This window comes from Seriola aureovittata, chromosome 15 (assembly GCF_021018895.1).
Source record: "Seriola aureovittata isolate HTS-2021-v1 ecotype China chromosome 15, ASM2101889v1, whole genome shotgun sequence".
Lineage (NCBI taxonomy): Eukaryota > Metazoa > Chordata > Actinopteri > Carangiformes > Carangidae > Seriola > Seriola aureovittata.
The window spans coordinates 7,401,502-7,422,694 of NC_079378.1; the positions used below are offsets into that span (position 1 = coordinate 7,401,502).

At 41.7% G+C, this 21,193-nt stretch overlaps 3 protein-coding genes across 3 annotated transcripts in view; 1 reads left to right on the forward strand and 2 right to left on the reverse strand.

The window, feature by feature from the left end:
- Positions 1–166: 166 nt before the first annotated feature.
- Positions 167–3,763, forward strand: rfc3 (replication factor C (activator 1) 3). The gene is made up of 9 exons (XM_056396490.1): positions 167–377; positions 941–1,078; positions 1,250–1,317; positions 1,465–1,562; positions 1,717–1,898; positions 2,024–2,160; positions 2,254–2,352; positions 2,449–2,518; positions 2,605–3,763. The coding sequence occupies exons 1-9, from the start codon at positions 291–293 to the stop codon at positions 2,794–2,796; spliced, it is 1,071 nt and encodes a 356-aa protein (XP_056252465.1). The 5' UTR covers positions 167–290; the 3' UTR covers positions 2,797–3,763.
- kl (klotho) lies at positions 3,352–14,313 on the reverse strand. Its single transcript, XM_056396489.1, has 13 exons — positions 13,424–14,313; positions 12,042–12,472; positions 11,851–11,930; positions 11,558–11,720; positions 11,013–11,118; positions 10,051–10,200; positions 9,188–9,423; positions 7,951–8,146; positions 7,671–7,849; positions 6,730–6,837; positions 6,495–6,600; positions 5,849–5,975; positions 3,352–4,675 (listed from the first exon to the last, which is right to left on the reverse strand). Exons 1-13 carry the CDS (start codon positions 14,138–14,140, stop codon positions 4,341–4,343), a joined length of 2,934 nt encoding a protein of 977 aa, XP_056252464.1. The 5' UTR covers positions 14,141–14,313; the 3' UTR covers positions 3,352–4,340.
- A 2,663-nt stretch (positions 14,314–16,976) lies between these two features.
- The window catches only part of pds5b (PDS5 cohesin associated factor B), a 29,551-nt gene continuing 25,334 nt past the window's right edge, over positions 16,977–21,193 (reverse strand). The window contains exons 29-35 of the mRNA XM_056397386.1: positions 21,064–21,126; positions 20,814–20,959; positions 20,433–20,505; positions 19,037–19,455; positions 18,814–18,894; positions 18,000–18,096; positions 16,977–17,862 (exon numbers count right to left, since the gene is read on the reverse strand). Coding sequence (XP_056253361.1) covers positions 17,830–17,862; positions 18,000–18,096; positions 18,814–18,894; positions 19,037–19,455; positions 20,433–20,505; positions 20,814–20,959; positions 21,064–21,126 — 912 coding nt within the window. The 3' untranslated portion in view covers positions 16,977–17,829. The remainder of the gene's footprint in view (positions 17,863–17,999; positions 18,097–18,813; positions 18,895–19,036; positions 19,456–20,432; positions 20,506–20,813; positions 20,960–21,063; positions 21,127–21,193) is intronic.

Here is a 21,193-nt window from a genome sequence, read left to right on the forward strand (position 1 = left end):
TAATAAAATTTAATTAATAAAGTTGTTGCCTTTAATTTTCTTTACTGGTTGGTTTTTGGCTGTCAGAGTAAATCATCTCACTACCATATAATATAGGGCAACATTTCCGTATTGTGTATTTACCACGCGCCTGCAGCCTTTTTGAGCCCTTCGATTCTCCGTAGCTCGGAAACAAACGGCGGCGCGGTTTGTGCCTGAATAACAACATTTCGCGGGAGAGCAGCAGCAGCTAGCGACAGGCTTTAAGCTGTCTACACGGGCATCAACAGACAAATTAAATTCATAACACAATGAGTTTGTGGGTGGACAAATATCGACCGACTTCCCTCGGGAAACTCGACTACCATAAAGACCAAGCGGCCCAGTTGAAAAACCTGGTAAGAGGAGAAACAAACCTCCGGTAAACTCACCGTGTTCAGGCGATCATTAGCATGAAGCCCAGTAGCTGCACAGGCCGAAACCAACAAGTGTAGTATGTGCTGGTCAGTAGTTAAGAACTTGGTTAAAGTCGGTCATTTGCATGTTATATAATTTGCACCGAGTTAAGCTACCTTCTTGAGTGTATGACGTCAACGTGACTTGCTAAATACTTCATGTGACTGCCTGTCATTGCTGCTTTAACGTTGCCTTTTCCCCAGTTTTATCAACATAATGTTGTTAACCATTAAAACAAATGCCTAATGACACGTAACTGAGAGCGTTTACAACACTATGAGGAGATATGGTGAATGTGTAAGGGAAGTTAGCAACACTTTAATCCATGAAGGGCCATGAATAGCAAGGAGGGTTGTGAATACTCTTAATATTATGAAGGTATTGATAACAGGGATTACAACTCTATCAGATCCTCTGGATTCATAAACATCATCAGAAGGTCTTTGAATTGAATCAGTCTGTCTTGAACAAGGAGTAACATCCTCTTTGTAAATGTGTGTTTCAGGTTCAATGTGGCGACTTCCCACACCTGCTGGTGTACGGTCCATCAGGCGCAGGGAAGAAGACCCGCATCATGTGTCTGCTGAGGGAGCTGTATGGAGCCGGAGTGGAGAAGCTCCGCATAGAGCACCAGACCATCGTGGTGAGAGGGGAAATAATGAAATGCAGTCACTAACAGAGCCCTTACAATAAACCACTCACATGCACACATCTACAGTTGTCAGATCATACTCTGTCTTCACGAATCATTATTAAATTTTCTGATGAAGGCTCAGGTGCATTTGTTTTATTTTGTTGGTTTTTTTGACTGCAGGCTCCTTCAAAGAAGAAAATTGAGATCAACACAATTGCCAGCAACTACCACCTGGAAGTCAATGCGAGGTACCTTTTTTATGAGAATTTAAAAATTAAGTTTACTTGTGCCTCATTTGAGCATCTTCCTATTTTCTCCTACTTTACATTCCACTACATTTGACAGTAACTATTGCACATTATGAGATTTAAGTATTTCTGTTCTATGTCGCACAGTGACGCAGGAAACCAGGACCGTGTGGTGATTCAAGAGCTGATTAAAACTGTGGCTCAGTCTCAGCAGATCCAATCCAGCACCCAGAGAGAGTTTAAAGGTAGAAGAGACTTTGTGCCTTTTAACTTGTGAATGCTGGCCCATGCTCATCCTTCCTCTGTGAGCTACTTCTCCCTGATGCCACCCTCTGGCTCTGTGGAGCTATAACATCAGACCGTCACTCTTGTAGTAAATTTGCACACTTTTGTTCTCAGTGGTGTTGCTAACAGAGGTGGACAGACTCACAAAGGATGCCCAGCATGCTTTGCGTCGGACGATGGAAAAATACATGGGCACCTGCCGCCTCATCCTCTGCTCCAACTCCACCTCCAGAGTCATAGGGCCAATTCGGAGCCGTTGTCTGGCTATCAGAGTTCCTCTGCCGAGCACTGAAGAGGTAAGATGGAGATGATACGGTTTAGATTGTAGTGAATTATTATCTGAAAGTAGCATATTGGGGTTCCTAAAATGCCAAGTCGTTATGAGGACATTTACACCTTTTGTGTTTTACCTGTTTTCCAGGTCTGTAATGTTCTGACAGCAGTCTGTAAAAAGGAAGGTTTACTCCTCCCACCTGAGCTGGCCAAGCAAATCAGTGAGAAGTCTGGTCGCAACCTCCGCAAAGCTCTTCTGATGTGTGAGGCCTGCAGAGTGCAGCAGTAAGTTTTCACAAAACTTTTCTTTTGTCCACAGCATTATCTGTGGAATCTAAATGAACGGTTTTTCACGCAGCCTGTGTTCATCTTTTCCAGGTATCCGTTCTCAGTGGACCAAGACGTCCCAGAGACAGACTGGGAGGTGTACCTAAGAGAAACAGCTAATGCCATTGTCAGCCAGCAGAGCCCTCAGAGGTAGGAGGCAAAGAGTGAGAGAGGAGAGGGGTTAGTTGGTTCTGTTAGACTGAAGAAAGTTAATGAGACTTGAATCGCTGTCTGTCTTTGTTCCAGGTTGATGGAGGTTCGGGCCAGGCTGTACGAGCTGCTGACCCACTGCATTCCCCCTGAGATCATTATGAAGGTAACGTTCACCTCCCCTCCCCTCAAAGTGTTGAAACAGTTTTAAAGTAATGAGTATTAATTTCCCATGTCCAACCCTCTTAACAGGGCCTGGTGACAGAGTTGCTGAGTAACTGCGATGGCCATCTGAAGACAGAGGTGGCCCACATGGCAGCTTACTACGAACACAGGCTGCAGATGGGCAACAAAGCTATCTACCACCTGGAGGCATTCATCGCCAAGTTCATGGCCATCTACAAGAAGTTCATGGAGGATGGTCTGGATGCCATGATGTTTTGACTTTGAATGGACTTAAATACACAAACTTTTCTTGGCAGGATTTCAACAACCGTCATTGATTTCCTGATATCTTTGCCCCAACAAGACTGTCTGTGGCGGGCTTTATACAGATTTACATGTGTATTCTGTTACGCATTGTGGTGACGCAGGATGAATCTTGATAGTCTGACAGTTCGTGGCTTTGTGCCAGGGTTTGTTGCCCAAAACCTCAGCACTGTACAGATTGTAAACCTTGAACTGTCACTCTAGTGGCGTAAAATACGTAATCAAAACAGAGCAGCTTTGATAGTGACTTCAGCAGGACGAGAGATGTTTTCCTAAAAATCTAAATCAGAAGATTACAATAAAATACTTTGTTTAAAACATGTAAAAAGTCTGGTGTTGCTCTATGGATTTGACCAAACGTGGATGTTATTACCGAAAACAGACTTCTGTAACACTTACTGTTCAAATCACACACCAGCCTCATTGACCATCAATCCTGCAACCTTCATAATGAACTTGATGATAAATGCTGTTAGGTATTATAGATCATGAAAATGTTCTACTACTGTGTTATGTTTTCTTCAATTTGTTTAAGCAAATTTATTGTCAGCTGAGCAGTAACAACATAAACAAATGTTCATTCCAGTCACAAAACTGCACAAACTATTCTGATTAACACGTTATTAGAAAATGTGATTTTAGCTGTAAAATGTACCTTCCACAGGTTTCTTCCTCTGGATAACTTCTCCTGTAGATTCTATGGGGAAATGACGTTGGCAGCATGGTGGAGTGCAAAGGGTCTCAAAAACAGAAACCCCTAATGGGTGATGCTTGACTTTCTAAACAACACAAACTCTCAGAAGCAGTTTTGAGGAGTCCCTTCTGTGATGTAGGCTTCACAACAAGTGTTTCCAAACTTAATTGATAAGTTGTTTTGTTTTTTTTCCCCATTATATTAAATGTTGATGTGACTGATGCATTATACCTGAACTTTGACTATTTAGAGGTAGAATTAGAGAATCTAGTTTGGTGTGTCATTGATTCTCAGACCTCTTGATCCTGTCACATACAGCAAACTTAAAATGTGAGTCTTCTGTGGAGCTTCCTTAGTGATTCATCGTACTTCATAGTCCCTTTTTCTTGCAGTGTTTACCTAAGTTTGTCTTAGAGCTGGGGTGGAAGAGGAGTTAAGTCTGGACATTAAGCCATATATAAAGTTGCTTCTCCATGTAGTCATTACACAATATTCTAAAAACAACTGGAGATGCTGTTGAATCTTAAAAAGATGATCGAACAATATCATCATCTGCTGTTATAGGTGCCTAGCAGCTTTGTAACAAATTTACACCAACTTTACATAACAGTTAATAAAAGCTGTAACACCAAAAATGTAAAAATTATTTCATCACTTCGCACTTAACTTCAGACGTCATTTAACATTAAGTCAAACAAGTAGTATAATTAAAAGTTGACATGAACTCTACAACGCTGAACAAGCTCAGTTTCTTCTCTTGAGAGTCATTCATAAAAAGACACAAAACAAATCCTAGTCACAATCATCAGTAACACTCCTTGTGTCTCTTAGCTGTGTAGTAGATGATGAGGCCCAGGGTGATCAGCACGCCTGAACCCACAAGAGTCAGGAAGCCCACCACAGGCCTCTTCACCAGCACATGGCAGCCCAGGCAGGGTTGAGGGAAGCTGGGACACTGCTGGGGCGCGGCTCCCAGAATGGGAAAGCCGTTGTGCTGGATGATGTTGTGATAGTTGGAGAGAGAGGCCTTGACGATGACCTCTTCGTGGACTTGGCCGTACAAGCCAAACCCTGGGTCCCTTTGGTCGCTCAGGGCGTAAGCAAAGTAACCCTTCAGGTTTACTCCGTCCAGAGTGTACGCTGAGGAGGAAGGACTGATCATGTGAGATGTCCGATCAATATTTATTTTCATTTACTTGTGCATGTGAGGGTGAGGTGGAGGTAGGCGTGTGTGGCAGTGGAAGAAAAGGTCAAACTTTTACTATTAACCCCCCCTCCCACCATTTATCATCTCTAAGTAGAATGTAAACATAGAATAAATTGTTTACAACACATTATAATGAAATATAGGATATAGGGTCAAGCGTTTATTAATTTACTTAACTTTCAACAATTATAACTTTTCCTGCGAAGACATACCTCTATACAAGTATAACTTAAGTTAAAGTTAAATATTTCAAAATATTTTAAATCTGCAGCACACAACTATATTATAGTGTAATATCAACTATTTATTAAATATTTATAAACTGCTTACTGTTACCAAAAAGGATATCCAACATAAAACCTGTTTATAGATTGAATATCCCCCAAAAAGAAGTAATAGTTAATAATTGAGAAGCATTTGATCTATACTGTGTTTTTTTTTATAAGCCCATAAATAAAAATGTTTCACATAATCATAACATCATTTTTGATACGACTGTGAAAACTGTGTCGCATTCAATCATGTTTAACCTGGGATTACACAATTATTAGATGTCCTGTGTATTATAACAGATTTACGTCCTTTTTTAATGTATTTGTTTTCCTGCCTTCCTTTCACCATAAATACACAAAAATGTATACAAATTTTTTTTGCTGTGATTTGGATTACAACTCTGTGGATGGTTGCCACTCAGTGGTGACGAAGCACATTACAACATAAAATAAAAGGACAACTTGCACAACGTAGTGTGACACTGCAAGGTTTCGGAGTGTGAGCCGAGGTCTTCACTGAGTGAAACCCAATAAACTTTACAAGGACAGGTAACTCGATAGCGAGCAACCTTGACTCAACAATTCAGTGTAGAGCGTGTATCTCTGTTGATATTTTTGTGCACATATGTGTGTGTTCTGAGTCAGCTGACTACTCAGAGGTCAGTGACTTGTTTAATATTTAAGCTCTGCAGAGGCTTTGTATTTAAAAGTTGTTGACGAGAAAGGAGGAAAGCTTCAGTCACCCCTGAAGGATTAATCACTCAGTATACAAACGCAGTAATATCAATATACAGCTGCCAAGGTGCATTGTATTGTGTGTGTTTATGTTCTCACCTTTCAGCGCCTCATTTATGTAGTTGTACAAGTAGTAGACTCTTAGGCTGTCTTTGAAGCGGGCTGGGTCTTCCTGGACTCCATTAGCCATCACATAGACAGGTACGTCACAGTAGTGTTCCTTCACCTTACACAGCAAAGGAGTAATGTCACTGTTATCAGATCACCTCCAGGAATCTTTGAAGACATTTGAAAATACTCTATTTTGAATAATAGCTTGTGTCTGTTTCCATTAAAACAATAACCTGGTTTAAAATATATTCTTAAAGCTAGAGCTTCTCTCTCATTGAAACATCCAGATTCTATGAATATACAAATATTGTTCACTGCAAACATTTCTCACTGAAAAGCCCACTCTCATTGTATTTGTACTGGGAATTTACATATTGTGCACATACAGCGTTTGCACAGTGAAGGGCAAACATCCATGTGAAGAATCAATAAGCAAAACACATTTTTGAGTAGATGGAAACTTTAAAATATATCTGTGTGGTCATTAAAGTTGCACTTGCACGGTAGAATTATGTGTGTTTGCCTAGGTTTGTTTACTGCTTTTACTGTGGCTTATTAGGTCAGCACCCATGAGTCAGGTCCGTATCAGAATCTGCCTCCAAATAAACAGTGACTCAGACCCCTCCACTCTCACCCAGTTGAGGGCTTTCCTCAGGCCCCAGGGCACAACAGGCCTCGGGGACATGATCCACGTGGTGTCGATCATGTGTTGGACCTCTAGCATTGCTGTGTAGGTGTACCTGCAGACGTGGAGATGATACACAAGCTTATTATGGGTTGTAATCTCATGCCTTGTATCACTACATCGGGTGTATGTCCTGTGTCACCATCAAAATGAAGGCAAAAAAAAAAACCTGATAATTTCTTACGAGTCTTCCTTGGCATGTGTCACCAACTTGGTACTGAAGTGACTGATGGCAAAGAAGTCGTACGTCCCTTTGACCAGCTGTCTGTCCTTCTCGTTGAAGACTGGCAAGCTGTGGAAACATACACGGAACAGATGTCCTTTTATATTTGTGATGATATAACAGTAGTATTTAAAAAGTACAAGTTATTAGTTTAGATTAATATTAATGACAAAGTTTTCATAGGCTTCCAAACTGATTTCCAACCATCCCGGAACCTATTAAGCTTTAATTCATGGCACGGTTGAAAAAGAAGACTTAGATCATAAATAATCTACTGCAGTGAACATTTGGAGGAAGTCATGGCAGGTGAGAGCAGGAAGTGCTCCTCACTGAAAGCTCTGAAATTTGAGATTTGAGTCAGCTGCACAAAAATCACAAATGTGATGTCTTTTCCTGAGGGGATCATGAATGTCAAATTTCATGACAGTACATCCAGAGTTTTTTTTTTTTAAATCTATCTCACTGAAAACTACAAATGTGAACCTCACGGTGACATTAAATGAAAAAGTGAGAGGATCGTCAGAGATATTCATCCTCTGGAGATCATGAATGTCAATCCCTCTGAAAATTATTGAGATGTTTGCGTCTGGATTGACTGATAGACCATCCATAGAGCCGTGCTGCAACATCGCTAAAAATGCAATCCAATACAAACATAGCAGATAACCCTATCCTGTCCATCACATAAAATTGCATTGTATCCCTTACTGATATCCCACTTACACCCTTGATAAATCCCAGTATCCTGTTAATAATATAATTATAACCACAAATACACCAACACATCAAATTACAGGAGCTACATCATCTGTTAATGTTTCTTCATTGCGACCGTAAACAGCTATATTTGTTCAATAGCTCACAAAGTAACTGTGCTGCATGAAGCATAAATGTATTTGTACTCAAGTGAGTTGAGCTGACGGAGCCAGCTCCTCATTCCCAGAGGATAGTCCCCGCTGCCGAAGATCGGCTCTGCGAACCAGCCGACGCGGAAGTCTAAAACCCTTTTAGCTGGTTCCACGTCTTCACGGCTGAATGAGAAGGCCGGTTCCACCCAGTCCATGTGCAGAGCCAGAGACACCTGAGACACAACACCAAACATCTCACAATAAAAATAAAATAATGAAAACTTTTTTATTAAAGCTGAAGAGGAAAGCCCTCGACGCTGCAGCTCTAACCGACCTGTCCTCCCTGCGCGTGTCTGAACTCGAGGTCGTAAGCGTGCCAGGCCAGCGCGTGCGCCCGCAGCATCTGATGACCCTCCTGGTAGCTCACCATCTCGTCGTTGGGCTCGTTCAGGGTGATCCACATTTTCACGTGAGCACCCAGTTCTCTGTAGCAAAGTCTGGCATAGTCTGCGAACGCCTTTGGAGTCGCCCTGAGAGAGAGGAGTCAAGTCTGGAAATTTTCTTTACGCTCAAGGATGCATCATATGTGACACTCTGCATCAGTACCATGTTTTAATGTTTACAGTAGCGCTCGATCAATCAACAGAAAATTAACTATTGTGATAATTGATCAATTGTTGGTCAGATTTTCTTTAGGCCAAAATACCAAAAATCCAGGGACTGTGGCTTTTATGATATTAGACTGAATATCTTTGGGGTTTTGAACAAACAATACAAACTGTTTGGGAAACTGTCATGAGCATTTTCATGATTTTCTGACAACAAACAACAAAAGTTAACTCAGTCAAAAGAAAGAATATTACTGAGATTAATTATTGATGAAAATATTCATTAGTTGCAGCCCTAGTATTAAGTCATCATACATTACACAACACTGTTACCCCCACACACAGTCACACGCCTACATGTGATGATGAACATCTTAGATGATCCTGCTAACAGTTTGGTTGCACCATTACATTTACATGTAATGTAAATATGGTCTGACAGATTTCCATTGTAACAACACTAGCACTAAATGTTGTGCCAATAAAGAATAAAATGCCAATACATTGGATTGTTAATTTTACTGAAATACTCTTCATACAGGAAAAGGAAAAAACGATACCACGGCAGCAAGTGATGGCTTCATGTTAACGCCAACAGAGACAGACTGCTCCTGGGAACATCGCTTACTTTTACATCAGACCAGTCTGTAACTTGTCATAAACTTTAATAAACTATAAGCGGACACAGATTGATGTTTATAAGTTCTGTAACATTCATATAAATAACTTAATACTTAAATTTAAATAAGAAACAGACCCTTGTGGAGGAGTAGTGAGATAGTGGGGTGTTATTTAACTGAAGAAAGAAGACCCAAGCCCCTCTGAGATCAAACCCTCGCCCTGCTGAAGCATCCTTGAGCTTCATCCTTGACTGTTTCTCCTGCCGGATGAGGTTTTCTCCCCCCTCCAGGAACCAACCATCATAAAAGAGCTTTAAACCCCCTAATCATCATCATATCTGACCTGTTCAGCCACTTGTTGGCGGTGTCCAGCGGCGCCGGCAGGCTGCTGCGCTGACGCGTGTGGTGCCACAGAGTGACAACGGGCGTGACGTTGGCCTGCAGCAGCTGACGGGTGAAGCAGTGGTAGTAGCCCAGCAGAGTGGTGTTAGGGTGAGCCACGTCACCCATGGGCACAAGAGCCGACCAGTTCAGAGAGAAATGGAAGTGGTTCACCCCCACCTGCCGGATGTCATCCACCTTAAGAGAGGGAGGATGACAGTTTTTTTACACATAAAAATCTTTACAGATGTTTAGTATGAAAAAAATCCTAAATCCTATATCAGCACATAACAGTAAACCTTTCCGCAAACCCTACAGTTTGTACCTTCAAAAATACAAACATGTACCAAGTTACCCACCAGAGTCCCTGACAGGCACATCGGCTCAAAAACTGTGACGGTGAAAGAACCAATGACCCACTTTATAATGACGTTTTCATTATCTTACAAATATGTAATATAAATATTAGGGAACACTGAGTAAATCAATGTGCTGCAAAGTTTTTTTCATTGTAATTTTTGTTTATTTACTATTTACTTATTTGACAAGGACACGATCCCTCACTGACGTCCAACACATGAACACTGCGTTTGATAGGCATGTCCTTTATCTCACCAGGACATCTCAATCAATGTAGTATCTTAACTGACTGTAGTTACTTAACCTTTAGTTCAGGATGATAAGAAATACATTTGTATTTAATGATGATAAACAATGTTGTAACTTTATCACGGATCAAAAGGAACACAGGTGGGGTTCAGAATGTATCTGATATGTTAGAAAAGCTATTCAACTAATAAGTGTTTGACCAGTAGGAAGACGGACTTGTTGTCGGATGGAGGCGTAGTCAGCACAGTGTGTGGTTCGGCGTAAAGGCGGCGCACTGAGGCCCTCCAGCTTCATCAGCGCTCCGTTGTTGGAGATATTCCAAAGGTAAACACTGGGGTCTGCAAACTGGCTGGGTATGGTCTCCACCTATGATAACAAGAGAAACAGAAAAAAAAAACCCACACACACACACCAATATAAACATGCGCTTAGTGACCCTCTAACACTGCATTTACCTCATACACACAAATGCAAATATGGGCCAAATAGGGCAAATCGATGTTAACAGTTGGCCCTGGGCTGTGAAGCGCAGACGCTGTGAGGTTATGTGGTTTATGATTAAGAGAGGGTTCATCGTCGTGGCCGTTTCTGAGCTGGACTTTCACCATGAAAACTGCAAGTTTGAACTAATGTCATGAACATGATGTAACTTAGTCAAGGAGGAGAAGAATTACTCTCTTTTTATTTTTTCTCACAACACTCAATCAAAGTAAAATAATATTAATAATAATAGTAGGACTTAAGAATGTCCAGCAGCATGTCCTATTAGTTAAATATATATGATATACTGAACACAAAGCTGGTGTAAAAATGAACAAGGCGCATTTCATGACACACACCCTTGACTAAATATTAGTGAAGTTCACCATGAATGTCTGAATCCAAGTTAATAAATAGTTAATCTTTTCACAGTTTCCTCTATTTCTAGGGAAGTATTCGCAGTGTTTTTCATTATCAGACGTCTGCCCCAAGTGTCACAACTTGAGCCTGCACACACACACACACACACACACACACACACACACACACACACACACACACACACACACACACACACACACACACACACACACACACACACAAACACACACACACAAACACACACACACAACACACACACACACACACACACACACACACACAAACACTCACTGTCTTCAACATAAATACACATATACCTGTATTGAGTTGGCAGATACCCCCCACGCGAAATCACATGGGAACACTCCCTGTGCTGGTCTGTTCTCTGGAAGTTCTGGGAAACCATTCCTCTGGATGACGTTCCTTTGGGAATGAGAAATGAAATGACGGTCACCTTGGGAGGAGCTGTGCTAAGAGAGAAAACTATCTCTGTGGTTGTACGGTAGCGGCACATTACATGTACAGTTTTATCAAAAAAGCCCTGAGAAGCTTTCAATTATTCCCCTGCAGTAGAAAAATGGAAAAACTAAGTGAAAGGACGAGTTTATTAAAAAATAAATATCTGCTGCATTTGAGTTTGAGCTCAGCTCCCTCAGTGATTACAGACACTTGAAAACAGAGTTAGAATCAGTAGTAATGAGGTTTTTAAGACGTCTGCATCTGTTCTCCTTTGGTGTGATGGTTAAACTCTGCAGGTGAGATCTCGACATGCATAAAAATATATATTGTTTTGGGTATCAGTCAAAATAGACTGATATCTGCACAGTTCATCCATTGTCAAAATCACCACTCGGTCATTTACCTGTAAAAGGTGGCAGATGTCTTTGGCTCCCTCTTCATGTCCGGAGTGTTGAAGTCAACATAGTAAAGTCCTCGCCGTATCCCATATTCTCTGTGCCACTCGAAGCCATCGATCAGAGACCAGGCTGTGTATCCAATAACATTCACTCCATCTATGACAATTGCTGCATGGCAAACACAGACAGATTTAAGTCAATACTCTTCCTGACTGGAGGTTTCAGTTTCATGTAAAATGATTCATGCTCGTGTCGGGAATAGGAAAACTCTGAATCTTCGTGCTGTGTCATCACTCACATTTTAATGCTTCTGCGATGAACCTCTTGAGGTAGTACATGTGTTTCGGGTCTTCTGTCTTGGTATTGCCGAGAACATACCTGTGTTGAGCAGCAGTGAGAACTAGATGTTCCTCAGCACAGCAAACACCAGAGCAACACACCAGAAAAATCATAAATTTACAGATCAACCAAGACAACATCTACACCTACCAACCGCTCTGCACCACAAAGATGGGCGGTTTGTCGTACTCAATGTTGACCCAGTAGAGCAGCATCCTCAGGTCCAGATCCTCCTGCTGCCCAAACTTCAGGCTGTCGTTGATGAGCTGGAAGCTCAGGGCGGCTCCGTGAGAGAGGGCGAAGAAGTCGGCCGTTCCCTTCACCTGCTCCCTCTCCTCCCGTGTGAAGGTGGGCAGCCGCGAGCCCAGCCTCGCCTTCATGCAGGGAGGGTAGTCGCCGTCTGTAAACAGCGGCCGTGCGAACCAGCCCAGGACGTGGTCCAGGGAGCACTGGCACTCTCGCAGGCTCTCCAGACGGGTGCGACTGGGCTTGATCCAGTGAGAGGCCAGAGCCATGGACAGCTTGCCCTGCTGACGGGGGCGGTAGTGGCGGTCGTAGAGATGCCATGCAGCTGCATGAGCCTGGAGAACAGACAGACAGACAGAGAAATGAAGGGTGGACAGAGGGGAAGGAGAGGAAGAGGTTGAAGAGGATGGTTGAAATAAAATGATGATGGACGGAGAAGGCAAAAGGTGAGAAGGATGAAATGAAGAAAACCCATCAGTCAAATTTATATCATTTCTGCACACCAAAATAAAAAAGACTGATAAAGATGAAGAAGATTTAAGTGTAAAGTATATTTACTGTATTCAAATATAGTTTCTTTTTCCTACTTAAATTTAATTGAATATTTGAGTTTTATGGTTATAATTATTTTTACACATTTTCAGAGAGAAATATTGTAACTATTTACTCATCTTACATCTATTGTGCATTATATACAGTAACACACTTTATAAAGTAGTTTGTTCCACCAGCTACAATATAATGCTCTATACACATTAATGAATCAGTCATAATAATCCAACAAAGTATTGAATATTATAGATATGAAAGGGACATTTTGCCTCAGTGCTTTACTTTTAGCATATAAACTACATACACATTTAATAAACGGTTTAAAACACACTTAAATGTTGAGGAGATTGAAATTGAAATGTACAGTATTTGTCAACAATTATGACTTCTCCTAATAAAATATATTTTCAGCTATTATAACTGATATATTATTATAATTCATTGTTGTTTATATACCAGCCCTCACTTGTAGGTGTCCACAGGAGGAGTTAAAGTTACAAATACATTAGTAACACACAAAAATCTGCCTACCACTACATTATAGTGTAAAATAAACCGTTTATTACATGTTTATATACTCCTTGTTAATGTTAAAGTGGGGCTGAAGTAAAGTGTTAACTTTTATGAACACTAAATTATAGTTACAAATATTTCTGAGATGACAAATAAAAAGAAAAAACGGGCGAAATAAAAACATGTAATGTGATCTTTTCAAACCTTTACCTGACACTCACCTTGAGCAGATTGTGTCCAACCCGGAACGGGAGATCAGGGTCGTTCTTTATCCCGGGAGCGACCACTCCGGTGCCATACCCGTGGCGCGCCACCACAAACGGGTTATCAATGGTGATCCAATACTTCACATCATCCCCGAAGGTCTGGAAGCAGAAATCGGCGTAGTCCTTGAAAATCCCCACAAGCTCCGGGTTGCTCCAGCCGCCGAGGGTCTGCTGGAGGTGATCGGGCAGGTCCCAGTGGTAAAGCGTGACCACCGGCTCCACGCGGTTCTCCTTCAGCCTCTTGAGGAGCGTCCGGTAGTAGTTGGTGCCGATTTCGTTGTAACTCCCGCGGGTGCCGTTGGGAAATATCCTGGACCAGGACAGGGAGAACCTGTAGTGGCTGACCCCGAGCTGCCTGATGGCTCGGACGTCGGCGTGGATGTTGTGATAGCTGTCGCTGCCCACGTCCCCGGTGGCCATCCGGTTCCCACCGCGCGTAAAAGTGTCCCAAATGGAGAGCCCTTTGCCGTCCTTCTCAAACGCGCCCTCCACCTGGTACGCCGCCGTGCCCACCGCCCATATGAAGTCACCGGGGAAGGTATCGTAGAGGAAAGCCTTGTCACCGGGATAGGGCAGTTTACTGAAACGTCCCCACGTCTTCAGACCAGCGTTGGGCTTTGCGGCCGCGGGGGTGAGGGCGAGAAATGTGAAAAGGGCGAGCAGAGCATTCATGGCGTCGGATGTCCAGATTTTAACTGTAATCTTCACTTAACCATGCTTACAGGCTTTTAGTGGTTAAAGAGCGGACTGTGGAGTGCAGCCAGCCAGCTGTGAACCCACCACACGCCGCCTCTCCAAATCTATCAATTATTAGCCAAAGCACCTGACGCACGAAGGTCTCCGGGCACAACATGATGTTAAGAGCCCCAAATGATCAATCTTCTGTAGAGCAGGGACGCATTAGTTTCAGTCGGAACTAAAGGGACAAATGATTGTGCTCATGAGTGTTTTTTAAGTTCTTACATTTACCTGAATACGGTAATACCTCATTCAGAGGGGCAGAGCAGGAGAGTGACCCAGGTGCAAAAGCCTGAATATGAGCTCAGTAACAGCACCATTATCATACATCCTGAGCTGGCAGATAATCTCATAACTCCCATTTAAAAAGGTCACACGTCAAGAGCAACAAAAACTCATCTGCATTTTTCACTGGATCAAGTTCAGCCGGGAGGGCACGCAGGCAGAAGATGATGAGGGGGTGGGGTGAGGGTGAGGGTGAGGGTGAGGGGGGTGAGGAGAAGATATGCAAACAGCAGAGTCAGTGTACCCTGCTACACCATGGTCACATTAATTCCTTATCTTCCTGCTTTCAGCTCGGTTGCTTGGTAACCCAGGCCTCTAACTGCTGGTCATCTTGGTCCATACAGCACCCGCATAAATATCTGAGGAGGTGTGAACCTGTTAGCTGGTGCGGGTGCGTGTGCGTGCTGTAAGAAGTTGTCAAGTTGCAGCTTGAAGCATGACCCCCAGGGTCAAGTTGTACATCTTCTGGACAGGTGAACTTTTGAGATATTAATCCCATAATATTTTACAAATAAATTTATTTATACTATATACTTCTATAATTTTCATAAATTTGAAATTTAAGTTTTGTAATACACAAGCTTGACACAAATAAACAATAATGTAAGATAGCAATAACTATTAAATTAAGTTTAAAGTGTTGGTCACCATTTTCTGATATTTTATAGACCAAACAATTAAACAATCAGCTGTTAAATTGATAATAAAAAATCCAGCTGTAAATTAACTGCTTTGTTATTCACACATAAGAAAAAAATGAATCCTAAAATGTGATCAATTGTTACTAAAGTTATATCATATAATGAGCAAAATACTGGCGACCTGTGCACCACATGCATTTATAATATAAATGTCAAGATGTCAATCACAGCCACTTCATACAGAAAGTTATTTTTGAACTCGTCAGTTTGATAATAACGGGATGAAAAAGAAGGGTTTTTTTTTTTTAAAGGCCCATAGTGTCGTTGTGAGAGGGGTTTTCCTGTAGTTGTGTGTCCCCTGGACCACATACATTTTTTTATTTAACTGCCAGTCTCTATGTGACTGTACAAATTTAAAAGTAAGGGTATTTCCATCCTCCCAGTGGCCTGCTCTGAGAAATCAACTATGATCTGGCTAAAACTGATACCTGTACCTCTGTTTTTAAATCTCAAGTGTCAGACAGTATTTGCTAAAAAATCTTGCTGAAACCCAGATGACTGATGGCATTAGGGGAATCCTGATCAATGCTGTGTGGACTTTCTTCAGTGAGCTAGCTCCTCAGTGTAGCCACCGCTAATCAGTGATGTACAGCTCAAGGAGCGACAGAGGTGAAGACGCCACCATTCACTGAATTTGCCTTGAAAGGGAGGTGGTTTATCTGATGTAGGAACAGAGGCACCTGGCAGCCGAGCAGTGTGCGATTACGGCCAGTCATGGATCATAACCAGGGCCAGAACGTGGTGTGTGGGTGTTTTTCCACTGAGTTGCGCTGCACTGGAAAGTTCAGATGTGGAGCGTACATGCATAAACAACATAAAACATTGCCAGTCTCCATATATAACACAGGAAGAACATCATAAAGTGATGCCAAACAGCCTGAGAGCACAAACTGTTTGTGAATAGCCTGTGTGTACACACTGCAAATAATGAAATTAATGCTGGGATATAAAAAAAAAAAAAAATCATAAGAGTGCTGAGAAGTTTTATTACTCTGCCAAACATGTAGTGTGTGCTGTGTTGTGTACAGCAATACCTCAACAGCATGAATGAACTCCTCCTTGTTGGCCGCAAGGCTCCCAAACCCTTAGAAGCTGTCATGTCCCTTTGCTTTTATTTCCTGTTTTTGGCCTGACAACAGATAAAAGATGAATTAAATGAATTGCTTATGTCCAGTGGCAGTTTTTTTTTTGGACCCATTAATGGATTAGCAATTAATTTTTGTACTTTTCAAGATGATTAACTTCAAAATGATCGAGCACCATTATCTCAAAAAGTGCCTATAACAGATGAGATACAGCATGTCTCAAATCCATACCACCTACTAACTGCAAGTAATAGAATATGCGGGATAAAGGAAACTAATAAGTCAGTATGCAGACTAAAGAGCTTGGTTTGAGTTTGCTATTGATGCACATTATTTCCTTACAATTTTATGCATAAAAAACAATAGAGAAGCTGCTCACAGCAACATTTTAAACTACCCATTCGGTAAACTAAACTAAACTAGTTGTGTGTAGGGGTGGATAAAGCCAACGCTATAAAAAACAGACCCATTTGAGATGTTTTGAAAAAAAATGTTACCTTTTCACAGTGATTCCATTTCCAGCACAAACAGACTCAAAACTAATCTCATCTGACTCGAAAGACTGAATTGTAGATGGATTTGTGACACTACTCGACAGTGTCCTGCCTGATCTGCCTTACACCAGCTGATTATGTTGACAAGGACGAGTGAACAGCTTCATCCAGGACTTCAAAGTGAAATAAAGAGAGATGGAGCATGTCAGGTTTTATAGAGAATTATATTGATACAACGGAGGATCTGACTGGGTGGATGTGAAGCCAAGTTAATCAGCAGTGACAAAACACTACAACCACAGCTGCTCGTGATTTCTGTCTACCAGTAAATACAAACCTAAAAAAGGAAACGCACACTACAATCTTCCCCAGAGGCAACTCTACGTTTGGACAGGTTTCTGACATTTTTTTTAATTTTTCAGTACATAGTAAAAAAAAAAAAAAGAAAAAAAAAAAAAAAAAGGTATTAATATACAGAGCTGTAAACAAAAAAACGCATGTTTTCTTTTTAAGTAAAATGACACAATTAACACCACAAAAAAAGATAATGGTTAATCTCTTTCCGTTTTTAAAAGTGGGACGCGGGGGGGGGGAAATTGATAAGCAATACTGCTTTATGGGAGCACTTTATTAATAATAATAATAATAATAATAATAATTATATTGGTGGGTAAAGGCTTTACAGCATCCCCCCAGTCAGCATCAAACACAACAACAGAACATGAAACAGACATAAGAGACTATTTACAAGAGAGTGATCTTTTTTTTTTTTGTTTGTTTTTCTGTTAAAATTATTTCTACTTAATGTGGCGAACATCATCACAATGCAACACAATGCAACAAACCACAGCTGATGATACGGATGTACGGATGTAGTGTGCATGTGGTATATGCAAGTGTGTGAATTTGTGTAACAGTAGGGAGCGTCGGCGTATGAAAAGTTTAAAAAGTTCAATGTCCATATTTTCCTTTCCTACGTCAATCCTCCACGACTTCAGAGTAGACATGGGATCTTCTTTTGTCCTCCATCGTTTTTTTTGTTGTTTTATTTTTTTAGCTCATCTTCTTCGTCCGGCTGCCTTCTTGCGACCCTGGGGAGAAAACAAACAAACAAAAAAACAAAACAAAAACAAGTTGAGTGAAAACTCCTGCACCACTCCTCTCTCTATGACTTCAGTTAGTCTAGACCAGGAATTCCCACAAATGATTCACATAAAACTTTCTGTACCTTCGGCGTTGGCTCGTCCTCCTGCTCCTCCTCTTCTTCTTCATCTTCTTCCTCAGATTCATCTTTAGCAGCAGCTGCCTTCGATCGCCCACCACGCCTGGATGACAAAGAGGGAATACACACTGGATGAGAATTCAGAATGCAACAAGGCAAGTCAGTAGATGTAGAAACATGAGGAAAACAGCACCACCACCCACATGGGCGCACAGCTGCAGCCTGGCTCAACACAGAATTTCTCTGTTTTTTTTGTCAGAACATCACCCACCAGGTGCCAAATGGAGGATACAACGCTGCTTTAAAACTTTATCTGTCATCTATCAAACAACTGCATTCTGTGCTGGTGTGGCAACATACGAGGTTGAATTCACAACAAACCTGTCATCATTTGCACAAAAGGAGACGTTTGTAACTTTTTAAATAGATATAACTCAAATCTAACATTTTAGACTCACATTTGACCTTAACATACCCTCAACTTCACTGTAGTTATTTGACCAAAAGTAGTATCATTACCTGAGACAGGAGTAGGAAAAAGGTTTATTTTTGAACTGATGAAATCAGTGCTTTGAGATAAAAATGTCTCCAACTTACAAAAAAATTTTCTGGAGCTTTCAAATCTGGAAAGTTTCCAGGAAGTGAACCCATGTGGTAAGAAGCTTTTCTCAAGAAAACAATTATTTTATTTTAATTTAACCAGACAGTGGCAGGTGGAAAAAAAAAAAACAATCTCCCAACACTCTCACTATGATGTAGCGATGTGTCCCGGAGTTTGTGTTAAAACCTTGGAGGGTCACAAAGTTATTGAGCATCTTACACTGGTTTCTTGGCAGGTGGCTGAGCTGATTTGGGTGGACGTCCTCTCCTCTTCTGCGGTGTGGACTCTGCTGACTCCGGGCTGTCGAATGAGGGCCAAGTGCAAACACCAGAATCACAAATTAATCTTGCTGACAGAGATAATCAGTGCCAACAGCAGGGGTTATTAGTAATCCAACTCCTCTGTATGTACTTCAAAGCGGGCGTTTTTCTCTGTTTCTTACCCTTGTGATCGCCGCGGTGTCCTGACTTGCCTTCCTCCCTTGGTCTTCACCTCCATATTTTCACTGCTCCTGTCGTCCTCTTCTTCCTCATCCTCTGCTTCCTCCTCGCCCCTTTCCTCTTCCTCTTCCTCCTCCTCCTCATCGTCCTCTGGTGGGGGAGCTGCCTTCTTTCGCCCCCTCTTCCCCTTGGAAGGCGTGTCCTGACTGGCGGCAGCGGATTTCGGAGGCCGGCCCCTGCGTCCTTTTTTTGGCGGGCTGTTCTGTTCATCCTCCGGCCGATTGTCTTCGTCCCACTGGTCCTCGGACTCGGCAGCTGTGGTCGTGTTGGCTGCTGCCTTCTTGCGTCCGCGCTTTGGCTTGCTGTCCTGGTCGTCAGTAGAGGTCACGCCCCGTTTGCGACCGCGAGGCTTTTCAATATCCTGTAAAAGAGAGGACAAATGATTGACGGGTGGTTGACAGTCTTCCTGCTGCAGCCTGTGTGAATAATGTTTTTATAATGATGTCAGAGCCCTTCTGGTTTCCACAATTGTTTTGCTTCTTATGAATCTAATTCAATGAATGCGATAAACAAGTTGGAACTTCCTTGTAAATACAACAATATTCCTAGAGAACAACTGCCATGTATGAACAGTTCATATTTTTAGACAGAACAGATTGTTGTTGTTAACTTTTTGGAGAAGAAAGCTAAACTGTTGATGCAGAACAAAACACAGACCAAAGGTGATGCAACAGGTCTGACGGCAGTTATTAATGATAGCTTGCACAACGTTTACTTGCAAATCCAATCTTGACTTAAATCCAGCTGGTGTTTGCACAGCAGAATCAAAACACAGGGACACGCGAGTTTATGACTGGCAACTCTTTACTGGAGCACAGCAACACGCCTGTTTCTACTTGTCCTAAGCTACTGTGTCATTTCACATCATGTTTTTTGTTTACTCGTGCAATCACACTATAGAGCAGATTAGGAAAAATTTTCATTATTCATAATAGCTTAGTTTTACAAATTTGCTATTAAGATCAGGTTTTATACAAAAGCCATTTCATTTTTGCCTTTTTCTCCTACTGGTGTCACAGGTACTCTTCTGAAAACTAAATTAAACTAATAAGAAGGAAATCAAGCTTCAATTCTTACAAACAGAGTCATGTAAATACGACGAATAAATATTCTAATGATCTTTCCGACTGGGGAGAGGAACATTTTCAACACGATTATGGCTGAGAGATTCTGACAACCTCAGATATCCCTGACATTTTCGTACTGACTGCTGGAGATCTCAGATCATTAGTCATTTAGATATAATGACCACACAGATGTTCATCTTCACTCTCATTCACTCTCTCAGGAGCCATCACACAGTACATATTATATCAGGACATAAAGAACTTTAAATACCTTGTCAGTGCTGTCTGCTCTCTTTAGGCTGATGTCCTCGTTTTCACTGTGATCCATTTCCGTGCTGTCATGCCTGAAACATAATGATTATAATTTATTACCATTTCACATACGGAAAACAGAAATGCAACTCAAGGTGGAAAAAGTGACAAGATACAAAAGCCATGACTTTCTGTTGTCCTGAGCAGCCTATGAGCATACATCAGTGACCTTCCCTCTCTGTGCTGTGAGGCAGTTTGCTATCTTTATGTTCCAGAGAAGTTTCTATGTCGGTTCACAGATCAGAATCAGATTTCTTTCTAGACAGCTCTTCAAGAGGGTAAAGGCTTGCTGACATCAGGGTTTGCGCACTTGTGTTCATGGGCATTAAATGTTTTCTACCTGGTCTTGCTGCGCTGTGGGGATCCTGGGTTGGACGAGGAGTCATCATTGCTGGCTGTCTCCATACGAGAAGCTTTGCTCTGGAGCTGTTTCCCCGCCGTCGACAGCGGCTTGTTTACTGCACCCAAAACGTTAGCCGACTTAGGCTTGAGGAGGGAGGAGATGACAAGAGTTGAGCTGGATTTGTTCCGTACAACAAAACACAGAAGTGAAAAGCAACATTACCATTTCAGATGTTGACTGAACTTACCTTTCCTGGTGTGAAGAATGACTTCATCTCTGGTGGGAGATAATTTTTTGTGTTGCTGAAATTCTGAAACAGAGAGCAATTTTGTGTCAGAGAGCGTTTGCATTGACAGAACAACAACAATTACCAAAAA

Bases quoted from the DNA above. Each gene is read 5' to 3' on its own strand.
- rfc3 (XM_056396490.1), top strand. From the start codon at position 291: ATGAGTTTGTGGGTGGACAAATATCGACCGACTTCCCTCGGGAAACTC. The intron at 1,079-1,249 runs GTGAGAGGGGAA...TTTTGACTGCAG, and splicing joins TAGAGCACCAGACCATCGTG to GCTCCTTCAAAGAAGAAAAT. The intron at 1,318-1,464 runs GTACCTTTTTTA...TATGTCGCACAG, and splicing joins CACCTGGAAGTCAATGCGAG to TGACGCAGGAAACCAGGACC.
- kl (XM_056396489.1), bottom strand. From the start codon at position 14,140: ATGAATGCTCTGCTCGCCCTTTTCACATTTCTCGCCCTCACCCCCGCG. The intron at 11,721-11,850 runs GTGAGTGATGAC...TTTGCCATGCAG, and splicing joins CATCGCAGAAGCATTAAAAT to CAATTGTCATAGATGGAGTG. The intron at 9,424-10,050 runs GTCCGTCTTCCT...CCCTCTCTTAAG, and splicing joins ACGCCTCCATCCGACAACAA to GTGGATGACATCCGGCAGGT.